This window comes from Pagrus major, chromosome 12 (genome assembly GCF_040436345.1).
Source record: "Pagrus major chromosome 12, Pma_NU_1.0".
NCBI classification, from domain to species: domain Eukaryota; kingdom Metazoa; phylum Chordata; class Actinopteri; order Spariformes; family Sparidae; genus Pagrus; species Pagrus major.
In genome coordinates this window covers 16,388,343-16,403,827 of record NC_133226.1, presented here as the reverse complement: position 1 = coordinate 16,403,827, position 15,485 = coordinate 16,388,343, and the positions used below count along the sequence as shown (strand labels likewise).

Below are 15,485 nucleotides of genomic sequence, written 5' to 3'. Positions count from 1 at the left end.
AAAATCATGATAATATGATTCAATACATGGCTTGCAGCTATTGCTAAACTTGGCAGGATTTAAACAGAGTTAGAATGACTGCATCGGTAAAAGATCTGTTTTCACATCCAAATGGGCGAGATGAGCTCACCATTAACGAGTTGTTCTAAAATTTTGGCGAGAAATCCTGTTCTTGAAATCGGAAAGTGGGTGTTGAGGTCACCATCAATATATGAATGTGTCTAGATATAAAATGTTCAATCAAAATCGTGACCAAGCAGTCTGCTGATAACGTGTCTTTAAAATGTTGAATATAAATGATGTGATTAAAGGAAACAGCAGTTAAACAACGCTCTCATGATTTCATACACACATTCAGTTATTTGTGATTAATAAAGGTTACTCTTGTGTGTGTGTGTGTGTGTGTGTGTGTGTGTGTGTGTGTGTGTGTGTGTGTGTGTGTGTGTGTGTGTGTGTGTGTGTGTGTGTGTGTGTGTGTGTGTGTGTGTGTGTGTGTGTGCGCACGCAGCAGCTGCAGGGCGTCTGGGCAGCAGACGTGACTGATGGCACCTGCGTGGCTGTCAACAACAAATACAGACTGATGGCCTTTGGCTGTGCCAGGTAGGCGCCCACAACTCTCTGTCTCTCTGTCTCTCTCTGCCCGTGTCTTTACATTACAGTGATTGGAAGAAAACTTGGGTGTGTGTTTGTTTGCATCTGTGTGTTACAGAGATGGATTGTTGTCCATGTGTGGTTTGTGTGTGTCCAGTGTGAGAATCTGTCAGTTTGTGTTTACGGAGAGCTACCTAGTGTGTGCTTGTGCAATCTGCCAGGTTGGCAGGAATTTCTCTTCCTTGTTGGGCCACACTCTCCTTCTTCATTTTTTTTCTACAAGCTTTTCTATGTTTTGTAGCTCACTGAAACAACATGGACACACACACACACAATGTTAGTGTTCTCTAGGAACTTTAGACTGGTTATGAAATGGGCTCAGTTTAATACTGATGCCTTTTTATAACCTATGTAAGTAAACAAGACCATTAGCAAGAAGATTGGCTATTTCCGTACAACTATTATAGCCATTCTTAATCCCTATCACTGGGTCGGATTCTAACTTCAAGGTCATAAAATTAAACCTTTTGTTTTGAGGAATCTTACATTCTGAGGAAAGAAGCTGCTCTGTCGTCTGGTGGTATGTTACAGCACTGAAACAAACTTTGTTTCACCATTGTCATCATTTTTCCTACGAGACCACCAGAAACAACAAAACAATGAGTTCCTTGTAGTAGATTTGAGTAAGTATTGCTCAAACAGTCCTTTGCAGAAATTAAGAGCAAGTGGAGCCTAAAATTGTCTTTCTGTTGGAGGAGGATACGCAGTGTTGTGTGACCTTGTTAAACATCTCCATCAGAGGCTTTTGAACATTTATTTGTAAAGTGATTGTTACTCTGATGTAGATCACAGAGATATTAAAAGGTTAACTGAAATGTCAGTAGGCAGTATCTGAAGGAAAATAGATTTAAGCCTCTGTGATTAATCAATTGCAATCACGCACAACACAAATAATAACCTTGATTTTGTTGTTGGTTTAGATGTATTTGCATGTGTATGTGTATGTTCATGTGAATGTGCAGTCACCTACAAAGTCATGCATACAAAGGAGTAGTTCAAAGCACAGAAGTGTAGCTCGGAGCTATTTGTCCAAAATTACAACCGCAGGTCACTCACACTAAATTATGTGTGCTACTACACACCTCATACTTGGCTGTTAAAGTGCGTTTGTTTTCATTCCAGCGGCTCAGTGCTGGTCTACATGATTGACACCACGACAGGATCCATGCAGCTCTCACACAAACTGGAGCTCACCCCAAAACACTACCCAGGTATCACCCGCATGCTCACCATCTCTCTCTTCATCCCTCTGTGTCATATCCCTGCACAAATTCCTCGTTGAGATAACTCGCATTCCTTCAGCTGTCTCTCTCTTGGGTGCACATAATTGTGTTTCCCGTCAGTTCACATCTGTTTTAGTCAGACTCCTTTAATCTCTCCTGAAGCCACAGCTCCACCTAGTGGGGAACTGCTATCTAGACCCATCACCACTCTAAGATTCCATCAAAAAATTTCCTTTGGACACATTAAAAAGTCTTCAATTTAATTTATAAAAATCTTAAATATTTTCCATTTTACTGCAATAGGAACTAATGTTTGTTTATAAAATGTTAAGTATCTGATTTAAGCCACCTTTAAACTAAAAATGGGATTGTTGTAGGAGTTTTTTATGCCCCGGGTGGCTCAGTCCTTTTTGTGGAGTTTCAATAAGCACCATCAGACCTATAGCAAGTACTGTCAACACTGCAAGCTAAAGTAGCTATAGGAGGTTCATTGTCTCATGGTGTCCTAGTGATGATTTTAGAAGAAACTTTAATGGTTGAAATTACTTATTTCATCTGCTGGAATGTAAGAAAAAATGTGATCGCCTATAAAGGATTACAGGCCACATCGTCCCTGCTGGTTTTCCATTGTACCTTTATACTTTGGCCAGAATGATTGTGAAACAGGGATGTTATTGCTTCTGTGTGATATTAAATATACTAAATTAAAAAACCCTGCAGAAACCAATGTTTCTCTGCTGTCTGTGCAATGAAGATGTTACTACTATTATTAGGACACCTGGCATAGTCTCAAATACACTGAGGCAATACACAAGATTATTTTGTCTCATACAAAAACAAGTGCCGTACTCCAACAGAGATGATCTTAGTAATTATTCTTTACTTATTTCTCAGTCCAAAAATAAATCCTGTGTGAATCAAGTTGTTTTTCATCAGGAAGTCATGCCCTAGAAAGTCTTGATTCATGTGAAACAAAGCAGTTATTTTGTTAGTTGCATGCAGGAGGATGAAGGGTAATGACCGCATGTCAAAACTATTTGCTCATTTGGTTCCCTTCAGAGCTTTTGGTCCTTATTAAGTTTGAAATCAAAGACTAAACATTTAAGAGCTCACTGCATCACTGAAGAAGGAAACAGTCAAAAACAGAGTGTGTCACGATTTATTCTTTACCCTGAAATGGTTGTTTGATTGAAAAAAGAGTAGAATATAATGTGACTCAGTATCAAATATGAGAATATACCTCAATAATTAGAATAAGTCGAATGCACCATTAACAAAAGCAATTATAACTACACTCTTCTGAATAACTTTCTTTGCCTTGTCAGACATCTATAACAAGACAGGCCCAGTCAAGCTGATCTGCTGGTCACCTGACTACAGCGTTGCCATGGTTACGTGGGAGTGTGGCGGCCTATCGCTGTGGAGCGTCTTTGGAGCTCACCTCATCTGCACTCTGGGAGAGGACTTTGCGTAGGTGTACACGCACACGAACAAAAATGCACTCACACGCGCTTCATTTAATGGACAATCATGTTAACCTTTTTCTTTCTTTTTTTGTCTTTTTTTTTTTTATATGTTTGCATTTTGTGTCCTCCCCTCAGGTATCGTTCTGATGGTACCAAGAAGGAGCCTATTAAAATCAGCTCTATGGTGAGTTAGTTTATCCAATTTTGTGCCACTGTCTACATTTTAACCCAAAAAAAGAAATACAGAAATAAGTCTCTTTATTTGTAAAGCATATTGAAGGGATTTAAGGTTACAGAGATCATGAAACTAATTGAAATAATCATAGATGATGACAGAAAATGACAGTTGGCGTAGTTAAAAGCCAAGGTGTCGTGTTTGTGATCAGATTCAGTGCCTACTTATCCGTGTTATTTACAGTCTAAGGTAACACACAGGCTGTGTAGTTTGTTAATTCTGTCAGGATAAGGAGATTTTTTCATTATATGTTTAATCGTGCATATTTAAATAATTTTTTCTCCCTGTTGCATGTAAAATGTATTTTTGGAGCCATTATACTGACCGACTGGCCTTTTTCAGAGCTGGGGAGCAGAGGGCTACCACCTGTGGGTGCTCCCGAACAAACAGGAGAGGAGAAAGCAGGAGGAGCAGCAGCTGGAAGAGGAGGAGATGGTCCCACCTCCTCACTCCTCCCTGCAGGCTGGAATATTACAGTTCCATTTCATCAAGAGTGCCCTCACAGTCAACCCCTGCACGGTGAGATGAAACATAGTCACTTTTGTGAATACACAAATTCGCACACACACAAACACACTAATCATTTTATGCTCTGTTTGCTCCTCTCTCCGCTGCACAGAGTAACCAGGAGCAGGTGTTGCTCCACGGTGAAGACCGCCTCTACCTGACCTGTGGTGACACCACGCAGGTCAACAGCACCTCTGACACACACCCGCACACACACTTACACCTGCGCGAAGGCAGCCCACTGCACCATCCCCCCAACCCCGACTCCTCTCTCTCTCAGGGACTCAGCACTTTACTGGGACACAAGCACTGGCACGTGGTCCAGGTAAGGATGCACAGTCATCACACCTGGTTAGGTGTGCTTCATGTAATAATGAAGGGAGTTTTCAAGTAGTTCTTGGTGGTCACATGTTCAAAATGTTGTCAGTGAGGCACAAACAGGCTTGCAGCGTCAGGACATCCTTGTAGAAACAGCAACAAAGGCTTAAAGGACTGCAGAAAATCATTGTTTTTATTATTAGTTGATCTGCCAATTTTCTTTATATTTTATTCATCAATTAATAATTTGGTTTGTGCAACATACAGTAAAAATACCCATGACAATTTCCTACAGCCCAAAGTGATGTCTTCAAAACAAATCAAATGTTTTATATGGTCCAGGAAAAGTCTAAAGCTATACAAAAATGTTTGAGAAGCATCAAATGGAAACAGCAAATGTTTGATATTTATGCTAAATAATGACTCAATTATCAGAATAGTATATATAGTAATAGTAGAATTCCTAGTCTCTGCAAACAACTCCACAGGCTTAGTAGTCTTTTCTGGATCATAAAACATCATGTTGATGCTGACAGATTCAAAGAAGTAGTTGATAGTGTTAATGGTCACATCACCAGGGAGCTTTATTCAAGAAGTCTCATGATATTTGCCTGTGTGTGTATATAGTTAAATGGATATTAAGTATAAATGATTATCTTGTATTTCTCACTGTATTTTTGTTTTCCTCTAGATTCACAGCACATACCTAGAGAGCAACTGGCCTATACGGGTAAGTGTGGGAATGTGGTTGTTTGTCATTTTTTCCACCTAGTCAAGTTTGAATAGCGTTTTAGTCACAGAAATTAAATCGACTTTGATATTCTCTCATTAGTGTTAAACTTCTGAACTTTCTGGTTTGAATGTGATGCTATCTGTATGACACAGATGCTTCCGCTCCACCAGCAGGTTATTTTACTCTTATCATCACATGTGTGCTCAGACACTAGAAGCTGCGATGTGCCTGAGTTTACAAAGCAGTAATGTAGCTCCCGTCCCATTTTTATGACGGACGACTTTGCAAACATACTTGACTTGTCAAGTGTGTCAATAAACATGTCAATAAAACTGCCTTTAGCTTTGTGTTTGTGCTTGTATTCTGTGTCAATACATGATATTATATTGTTTGCCTGATGATCACCTATGTGTGTTGACAGTTTGCAGCCATAGACACAGCAGGCCAGTGCATGGCTGTAGCAGGGAGGCGGGGCTTTGCACACTACTCCTTATTCACAAGGAAATGGAAGCTGTTTGGAAATATCACTCAGGTATGTGATGTTGTTAACTGAAAGATAAATATCAAAATGTAACACTGTAAATGGCTGCAGCACAAGAACTGGTGTCTGGAAAGTGTTTTTCATTTTCCTTCCCTCCAGGAGCAGAACATGACAGTGACGGGAGGTTTGGCTTGGTGGAACGACTTCGTGGTGGTGGCCTGTTACAATTTCATAGACCAGCAAGAGCAGGTGGGACTGAAGCACCAGTAACTTCACTATTGTTTCGTGTTATTGTTTCTCATCAATCCCACTATTTGTGTTTAATTCTGCCTGATTCTATTTGTGTTAGTCTCTAACAACATTTCCCTCTGTTCTCCCTCTGTTTGGTACCAGTTGAGGCTTTATCAACGCTCAACCAACCTGGACAACGCCTTTGCATCTGTCACCAAGCTGCACTCGGACACTCTGCTGCTCAACGTCTTCAGAGACATGGTCATCCTGTTCAGAGCTGACTGCTCCATCTGCCTCTACAGTATAGAGAGGAGGAGTGACAGGTGGGCTCCCGTGTTACACCTCCAGTCTTTAGTTCAGATCACATATTTGACATTAATCTCATCCTGAGGTTATCCTCCTGCATTCTGGCAAACAGGCCTTTATCTGTCCAAATATATCCTTTTTTTTATGTGGATGAACCAGATAAACGTGATCAAAAACATTTAATGGAAGTTGATATGAACGCCTGGTAAATTAACCAAGTGATAAAAAACATTGATTGCTGTGGGTGCAGAGTTCTATAAACTTTTTGAAAATGCATTTATAATAACAATTTAGATATGATGACAAAGGCTTCAAGAGTCTGGTAAGTGTTAATTAAGGTACCTTGAAAATGCTTGAAAAGTGCTTGAATTTTACTACGAAGAAGCTGTTCAAACCCCGCATTTTTATCCTTTCACACACTCCAGCACATGGGAAGTCCTTGGCACCAGTAGTCATAATAGTGTTAGGTAATAGAGTTACTCAGCCACATTTTCCCTTGGGAAAAGAGGCTTTGAGTAGAAGCTATTGACCTAAAACCCATCACATGACAGAACTGGGCCTCAGCTTTACGCCTGTCGTGAACTACATGTTGGTTTTAATGAAGAGTGTTAGAACAGCCTCGGGACCTTAAATGTAGTTTAGATTACTTCAATATTTTAGTGACCTTTCTTATTTTTCAGTGACTTTCCTGATTAAATTTACATTGAACATTGGAAGTTTTGCCTCTGATACTAAAAGGTTTTTCAGCAAGTCCTCCAAGTTTTGTCTTTGTTTTTAATGCATTTATTTTCTGTGCATTACTTTTTACCTGAAAATCATGATTCTGACCAACAATACGTTTATCTCTACTTGATCTTCCAGTCCAAATCCGACAGCCAGCGTGGAATTGTTGCAGGAGGTGTCAATGTCTCGCTACATCCCTCACCCTGCCCTCGTGGTCTCTGTCACACTCACCTCAGTGCGCACAGAGACTGGCATCACGTTGAAAGCCCCGCAGCAGGTAACAGGAAGACAACAACAACAACAACACACGCTGAACTGTACAGTCTCTTTAGCAGCATGTGCATTGATGTTTTCTGTTTGTGTCCATGTCAGGCTTGCATGGCAGAGAGCATCATGTTGAATCTGGCTGGCCAGTTGATCATGTTGCAGAGGGACCGTTCAGGGCCACAGGTACGAGAGAAGGAGACGCCTGCCAACAACAAGAAGCTGGTAAGTCCGAACAGTAACCAAAACTTTAAGGATGTGACTGTTGGTGTTATAATATTTAAAGTGAGTCTTCTACAGGTCTTAAATAACTAAAGCAGCATGTTAAGTGTATGTTGTGTGTTCCATTTTTATGAATAAATCCCTGTAACTCTCTCTCCCCTAGCTACCATTTTGTCCTCCGGTAGTGCTGGCCCAGTGTGTGGAGAACGTGTGGACCACCTGTCGCACCAACAGGAAGAAGCGCCACCTGCTGGAGGCCCTGTGGTTGTCCTGCGGTGAGGCAGGCATGAAAGTCTGGCTGCCGCTGTTTCCACGAGACCACCGCAAGCCCCACTCCTTCCTCTCCAGACGCATCATGCTGCCCTTCCACATTAACATCTACCCTCTGGCCGTGCTGTTTGAGGACGCCCTGGTACTGGGGGCGACCAATGAGACTGTGCTCTATGACGGACTTCAGGGATCCTCTGAGCCACTGGAGGCGCTGTTCCCCTACTGCACCGTGGAGAGGACCTCCCAGATCTACCTCCATCACATCCTGAGGCAGCTGCTGGTTCGAAACTTAGGCGAACAGGTTTGTGGAGAATCCTGTCTCATCATGCCAGCTTAGTAAAAGATTGCTGTTGATAAATAAACAGAAACTTGAATCTGAATTATATTGTGAGGCCTCTGGTTGTTTGCACACTCACAAAATACTTAAACTGAGTCTGTTCTTTCCACTCTTCCCACAGGCTTTGATGCTGGCTCAGTCATGTGCCTCCCTCCCCTACTTCCCTCACGTCATGGAGCTGATGGTGCATGTTGTGCTGGAAGAAGAGGCAACGTCCCGGGAGCCCATTCCCGACCCTCTGCTGCCGACCGTGGCCAAGTTTATCACAGAGTTCCCCCTCTTCCTGCAGACCATCGTCCACTGTGCCAGGAAGACAGAGTACGCCCTGTGGAACTACCTGTTCGCTGCCGTGGGAAACCCCAAAGATCTGTTTGAGGAGTGTCTCATGGCTCAAGACCTGGACACAGCAGCTTCCTATCTGATCATATTGCAGGTAGTGACAGACTGAGATTATCAACATAAATATAGAAACCTGTGTGTACCTAACTAAATCTGTTTAGGGTGTCACAATATCACAAAATGCTCACTCAGTCTCCTTCCATCTCTTCTTCTGTTCAATACCTCCTGTAAAGAATATGGAGGTTCCAGCAGTGAGCAGACAGCACGCCACTCTGCTCTTCAACACAGCGCTCGAGCAGGGCAAATGGGACCTCTGTCGGCACATGATCCGATTCCTCAAAGCCATCGGCTCCGGGGAGATGGAGACTCCACCCCCAACACCCACCACTCAGGTAAAGAGTTTTAGATGATTTCAACACACGTTTTTATTTCCTTTGCTTGCCACTTTTCTTCCACGCTGTCTATAGATATCAGTCAAGGAAAAGTTACAGGGAAAGGGACTTCAAAAATATCAGGAATTTACATGTTGAATACTAAACCCATTTCTTTAATGTTTTCATCCATCCACACTGGACAAAAATGTCATTTTCAAATCTGTCACCATTGGAGAGTTTTCTCAGAAAATCTGCTTTGGTTGGCTCAGTGTGAACGAAAAAAAAATCTATGTGTGCCAATAATATGGTATAAAATTAGAAATTAATTTGTTATCCATCTGCTGGAAGACCAAGAAATGTGTGTAAATTACAAATCTTAAACCCCATCATGCTTTCCACCCACAAACATTAAATTGTCAATATACAAGAATGAACTGTGTGTCTCTGTCTTTAGGAACCCAGCTCAACAGGGGGTTTTGAGTTCTTCAGAAATCGCAGCATCAGTTTGTCGCAGTCTGCAGACTCCATCACTACGGGCAAGTTCAACCTGCAGAAGACCTTCAGTATGCCCTCTGGACCCTCCGTTAAAGGGTATGCACACACACACACGTATTGTATATACAGTAACTTTGATTGTGAGTCCTTCTATTATGTTTTGTTCAAATGTTTCCACTTTCTCCATCTCTCCCTCCTCCTCTCAGTCGGGATGTGGAGTGTGCAGAGAACATGTATATCGACATGATGCTCTGGCGTCACGCCCGCCACCTCCTGGAGCAGGTACGCCTCCGCGACCTGGGATGCTTCTCCGCGCAGCTGGGCTTCGAACTCATCGGCTGGTTGTGTCGTGAACGGAACCGTGTGGCCCGCGTCGAGGATTTTGTTTTGGCGTTGAAGAGACTCCATAAGGATTTTCTCTGGCCCTTCCCTGTAATCCCCGTGGGAAGCCTCAGCTCGCCCCTGAAGAACGGACGGTGTCGCACAGGTGAGTGGCTCTGTTATCTTGAGGTGATGGGGTAACGAAGCAGAACTCATGACCTCGAAATAACGGTATTAACATATAAAATAATTGCAGCCATTGGCTATTCTCGGCTACCGTGCTATCCCAGTATGTCATGCTCATTTAATTTTTTCTGTTGTTATGCAAAGTGCTGAGTACACGGCTCTTGAAATCGCAGTCAGCTGACAGTCTGTTGAACAGCGACATGGACACAGTGCCCCCTCAGGCAGCTCCCAACAGCCACACCTGGCTGGACAGGCTTGGGCAGGGCGCCAAAGACATGGACACGGCCTCGTCTGCTCACTCCAACCAACACTCACCGCAGACACATGATGCATTCCTCTCCCTGCTCACCAACAAAGGTAATAAGACTCAGACAGTTAATCCCGGTCACACTTTTAACATATGTTACCATGGTCTTCTCTTCCTGCTTTAACATTCTGTCATTTCTCACCCCTCTAGTGGAAGAGTACAGTGTCGGCTCGGCCACAGACTTGACAGAGACCAGCTCAGTGGTGGATGGTGATTGGACGATGGTGGACGAGAACTCCTCCACCCTGAGCCTGAGCCAGGCCGAGTTGGAGCACATCTCCATGGAGCTGGCCAACAAAGGCCCACACAAGTCACAGGTGCAGCTCAGGTGAGATACAACCTCACTTCCACAATTCCACTGCAGTCGATGTAAAACCAAGGCCTGTATTTAACAGTTGTGGTCTCTGTGCCTTTCAGGTATCTCCTTCATGTGTTCATGGAGGCGGGCTGTCTCGAGTGGTGCGTAGTGATCGGTTTGATCCTGCGGGACGCCAACGTCATAAAGCAGGTGATCAGCTTCCTGGACAGTCCAGAGGTGCCTCAAGAAACTGTGCAGAGTGTACGAAGCGGCTTATTGGCTGTCGATGGATGGGCCTCCACTGACTGGTGGGTGTAGCACATGACCTGAACAGATGTTTTACTGCTCCTCTTTCAGTTCTGTTAATTGGCTTTTGATCATTTAAGAAGGATTTATATTACATATTGTGCAAGATGCATGCACATTGTGTCCTCATGCTGAAATCCAAAATTGTAACTGTTCCATCAAACACTTTTAGCAAAAATCAGGGACCTCAGATACCTCTGTACCTGATAAGAAATGTAGCTGATGAAGAGCCAATTTAGGTTGTAATTAAATAGAAGTACCAAAGATGCTGATCAACAGTGTTACCAGTCCATAAGCTACATATATAACTGTATATATATATAAAAACTACAGTTTTTTGGAATCAGAATATACTTGATTTTAATTTTATGTGATGGAACATACTCAGCTTTGACTGTAAACTCTTCAAATACTTTAGTTTAAAAAATTAAATTATATGTCATGCTAACCTCTTTCTCGCCTCCGTCTCTCATCTTTTTTCCAGCCTGGGATACAAACCATTTCTCAACCTGATCCAGCCGCAGCTGCAACTGCTGATGGATTCAGCTGCAGGCGAGCAAGTGCAGCCTGAGGCCTTCCAGCCCTCCAGCCAGAGCTCCAAGCTCGGTGCCTCCGAAGGGCTGGGAGGTGCTGCATTGCCTCGGGCGGAGGACAGTAGAGGTGTAGCGGCTCCGCTGGGCCTCGCCCTGCCCTCCCTTGAACCTGCAGGAGGATTTTCCCGTCCCCCCTCTGAGGACTGTCCACCTGAACAGACAGAGGAGCAGTTAGAGGAGGAGGGAGCCTATGACTGCACCTTGTCCTGAAGCCAGGAGCCTCCTCTTAGCTCTAACATGGAAGGAGAGAGAGGAGGAAGCAGCAGCAGCAGTGGCTTGAAATAGACTTTTTTTGTGTGTGTGCGCCTCTGTGTGCGTGTGTGTGCCTGTGTATGTGTGTGTGCACAGAAAGTACCTCTCCTGCAAGTTCTTACTTCAGTCAGTATTATCCACTCTTCAGATTAGCCCGTTGTGTTGACTAGAAGCCCTGTGGATACTGAGTGACAGACGAGCCCGACTGGCACAAAGGCATCGCAGCACAACCAGAGACAGGGTTCGGTCTGATTGGTTCTAAACAGCCTCATTTTACCAAAATGTGCTGTTGGATAAAGGTTAATCTCTATAAACAGAGATCTGCACATGAATGCAGAATCTGTAGGTGAGGGACGAGATTTTGTTAGCGGAAGCGTTCTGGTTTCCATTTGTGGTCTAAGTAGTACGGACCAATCACATTTGAGCGAGATGTGGTTGCAGGCAGGTGAACAGTCCATGTGGAGAGCAAAAGAGGAGGAACGCATTGGCTGAAATGCAATCTCTGAACCCATCAGCTATCGTTTGACAAAGATTTATTAGCCTTTATTGGCCTTTTTACATCCATCTCTATTCTGCTGGCTACACTGGAAGCCCCGAACATTTGACGTTGTCCCAAGAAGCCAAATCGTCAATAGCAGATGGATTCTTAGATTGTACAAAAGGCCACATATGTCAGTTTGTGCATTAATCCATCAGGTTGTGGTGTTTGGAAGCTGTAGATCAGCACAGGAAAGCACCAGGCTTTTTTTCTTTTCTTTTTTCCTATTCCAAGACAGATATTTTATGTGTGTTTAGCTTTTCTTTGGCACTCAATCAAGTGCAACTGGAGACTTTGAATTATGTGTTCTTTTTTCACTGTCCAGACAAAAAAAGCTCCATTGTTTCCTTTGGTTTGATGCAAGCAGTGTAAGAATCAGTTGAAAGACAGAAGACCTGGGTGCGTTTGATCACAGCGTCACGCTACGTCGCTAAGCAAAATGTAGAACAAAGCTCCTGTCATGAACCATTTCCAAGATGCACTGAAGTGTGTGTCAGTAAGTGTGCAGGTCTGTTTGTGTGCACGAGAGGTGTTTCATACTTTCATACCTCATATGATTTTAAAATATTTTGTGATACCTTTTTCGATAATGTAACAGTGTACAAGATAACATTATTTTTCTATCAATTACACTTTGTCCCTCCCTGTAAAAAAAACAAAACTCATGGTATGAATTCTATGTAATTCTTGAGAAGTGACGACCTTAAGATTTCTAAGAAAACGATCTCTGAGAAGAATCCACTGTTGCGAGTGCAGACTAGTTTCTAACCACTGATCAGTACCTCTGTTCATGTATCTTTTATGCACCATTGCCCCGTGACTACCCAAACGTCGAAGGAGAGCGTGGTCCTCATTTAAGACGTCGAGTCAGATCAGTGAGCAGATTTAAGGCAGTAGTGCAGCGAAGGGTTTGGGCAAAACTATAAATACCAAATCATGTGATGCTTTATCCAGCTTTTAAACACACGTTTGTGTTTTACTCTTCTTTATAAAGGGACAGTTCACCCCAAAATCAAATACATTTTTTTTTTTACTCTTACTTGTAGTGCTATTTATCCATCTAGATTGTTTTGTTGTGAGTTGCAGAGTTGCTCGATATAATCCACAGACCTTGTTGTGAGCGGTTTCATGTAGGAACTGTATTCTTTCTACTGAACTACACTTGGAAAACGTTATCACCATGCAGAAGGAAGTTTGCATCTGCTCATGGATGAGTGCTCGTGACAGCACAGGATGTAAACATTAAAGGCGTCCTTCGTAGCTGAACTATAACCAAAACCCTCAGGAAAAGTGCCAGGCTTTGAAGCCAACTAACATAGCGGCCAAATGTTATTACGTCATATGATGCACTGGCGCCCAAAAATACTTTTTTCCCATAAGCTTACATTGTGAAAGAAGCGGCTGTAAACGGTGCATATATATATTTATTTTGTTTATCGTAACAACTCCTGCAAAATTAGTTATTTCACTACCCAAATTTGATTGATTCAGTCTAGAAGAGCCGCATGATTATATCACTTTATCCCTATTCAAGTTGGCCGGTCGCTAAACTGGAAGTTAGATTCTCCTTCTGCAAGGAGATGCGGGTGGCAGGTGTAGTTCAGCAAAAAGAAAGTTGATGAGCTCTTCAAATATATTTTTGTTCGTATTTTGAACTTTTATTCAAGAGAAGGCAGACATCTCTACAGCTGGTACCTCCAAATCTCAGCAGCTCACACCAAACCTATCTAGATGGGTAAATAGCACTACAGCTAAGAGGAAAAAATATATATAAATGATTTGGGGGTGAACTGTCCCTTTTTTAATAGATTCAAAATGTGTTTCCTATCATCAGCAAAGCCATCCTGCTCTGAAGACTTTGTACCTATCCCTTGTTCAAAGAGCATCATTTGACTCCTCCCTCAGTAGTGTTAACGGTGATGCATCAGTATCATTTTAAAGCGAGGATGAGACGTCTCCTCGGCTGTGGTTGTGTGACGTGTGATGTGACCCTCGTCATCCGATAAGGACTGATATATTTCGTCCAGTTCAATGTTCATATCACATCCCTGAACCGCTTAACGTGTGCTCCTGTGTGGATTTCTGAGTGCGTGTACCACATTGTATTGACATGTTTGGTGACTTTCATCACGTGCGATTTGTTTTAATTGTATTATTCATCATTATTACAATTATTTATTGGCATTATATATGAGTGGTAATTAGTGAATCGATGCTCAGTTTGTTTTTATGACTGACGACAAACTTTTCTCCCCTTTTAAGTTGATCAAAGAAGCGTATTGGCTCTCTACCACAAGCACTAAAAGGTTCATCGCGGATATGTCAGTATTATATTGTGCAATGTATTGAAATGTTACTCAGCTTTATTTTTAATGTACTTCTTTTGTGTCCCCCCTCCAGCTGTTTGCTTTGACTTTTCATGATAGACCAAATCATATTTTCTAGTTTCTCGCTCCCTCGTCGGTGTGCAAGATGAGTCGGGTGTGGAGAATTATTCTTCAAGGTTTCTGTTTTACGAATTGCCTGTATAGTCAGAACACTCACTCTTCATAAAAAGGGCAAAATGACTACGCGGCACAGTGTTGCTGTCGCTGATGTACTGTCGTCAACACAAATCCTGTTGCACCCTCCACTCTGAACAAGCCTACAGCTACACTACGCTGCTGCGCTGTACGCTTTACTTGACTTGAAAACGGTAACACGATGAACCAAAGACTTTACGTCCAGAGGCCTTCTGTTTTAACTGGTTGCTTCATTTGACTCATTATGCAGAGGGGGAAAAAGCCTCACACACACAAACAAACACACATCCCTGTACCCCCACCCCCCACCCCTCTCATCGGAAACATCGATGCTTCAAAATAATGCTGACGGCATACGAGACAATTTCCTACGGAAATGAATATTGCAGATGTTTTCTGGTTTTCTTCTCTGTTGGCGAGGAGCGGTTGGTCGGTCGGTCGGTCGGTCAGGTGTGTCGGCGCTCCCTCCCTCCCTCCCTCCCTCCCTCCTGTGTACAGTTGTAAAAGTATTGCCTGTTTCCTGACTCAGAGTTAAGTTTTATTTCTAAGCCAGGAGCAGCAAACATCCTCAATGCAGTGTAAAGATACTCTCTTGTACATTTGCCTTTTCTACTCATGTTTGGTTTTCTACTTCATTTTTTTCCTTGTACATAAAGACCAATAAATTATTTTTAAAAATGGTTTGTTTGCTTCATTGAGTTCAGCTGCTCTGTCAAGGAGGTTATGTTTTCACCTGTGTCCATATGTTGGTTGGTTGGTTTGTCAGCAGGATTACGCAAAAACTACTGAATGGATTTCCACAAAACCTGTATAGTAGATGGGTCTCAGCCGAGAATAGACCCCACTAACTTTTGGTGCAGATCCAGAATTTTTAACAATAACGATATACAGCCCTACTGATAATGATTTGTGTGCTACCGTACCATGAGACGGTTATCGTACTGTGACATCTCACACCGTTGCAACCATAATCTGCTGACACAGGAA

General features: G+C 42.7%; 1 protein-coding gene across 1 annotated transcript in view; it reads left to right on the top strand.

Moving 5' to 3' along the window:
- The window catches only part of ric1 (RIC1 homolog, RAB6A GEF complex partner 1), a 42,748-nt gene extending 27,570 nt beyond the window's left edge, over positions 1-15,178 (top strand). Inside the window, exons 7-27 of the mRNA XM_073477889.1 lie at positions 509-600; positions 1,774-1,862; positions 3,200-3,344; positions 3,476-3,524; positions 3,918-4,094; positions 4,195-4,407; positions 5,092-5,130; positions 5,555-5,665; positions 5,774-5,863; positions 6,008-6,168; positions 7,013-7,151; positions 7,247-7,363; positions 7,524-7,931; positions 8,089-8,400; positions 8,540-8,698; positions 9,135-9,271; positions 9,382-9,662; positions 9,827-10,039; positions 10,140-10,317; positions 10,407-10,595; positions 11,078-15,178. Of these exons, the coding sequence (XP_073333990.1) occupies positions 509-600; positions 1,774-1,862; positions 3,200-3,344; positions 3,476-3,524; positions 3,918-4,094; positions 4,195-4,407; positions 5,092-5,130; positions 5,555-5,665; positions 5,774-5,863; positions 6,008-6,168; positions 7,013-7,151; positions 7,247-7,363; positions 7,524-7,931; positions 8,089-8,400; positions 8,540-8,698; positions 9,135-9,271; positions 9,382-9,662; positions 9,827-10,039; positions 10,140-10,317; positions 10,407-10,595; positions 11,078-11,396 (3,618 nt within the window). The 3' untranslated portion in view covers positions 11,397-15,178. The remainder of the gene's footprint in view (positions 1-508; positions 601-1,773; positions 1,863-3,199; positions 3,345-3,475; positions 3,525-3,917; positions 4,095-4,194; positions 4,408-5,091; positions 5,131-5,554; positions 5,666-5,773; positions 5,864-6,007; positions 6,169-7,012; positions 7,152-7,246; positions 7,364-7,523; positions 7,932-8,088; positions 8,401-8,539; positions 8,699-9,134; positions 9,272-9,381; positions 9,663-9,826; positions 10,040-10,139; positions 10,318-10,406; positions 10,596-11,077) is intronic.
- The last annotated feature ends 307 nt before the right edge of the window (positions 15,179-15,485 follow it).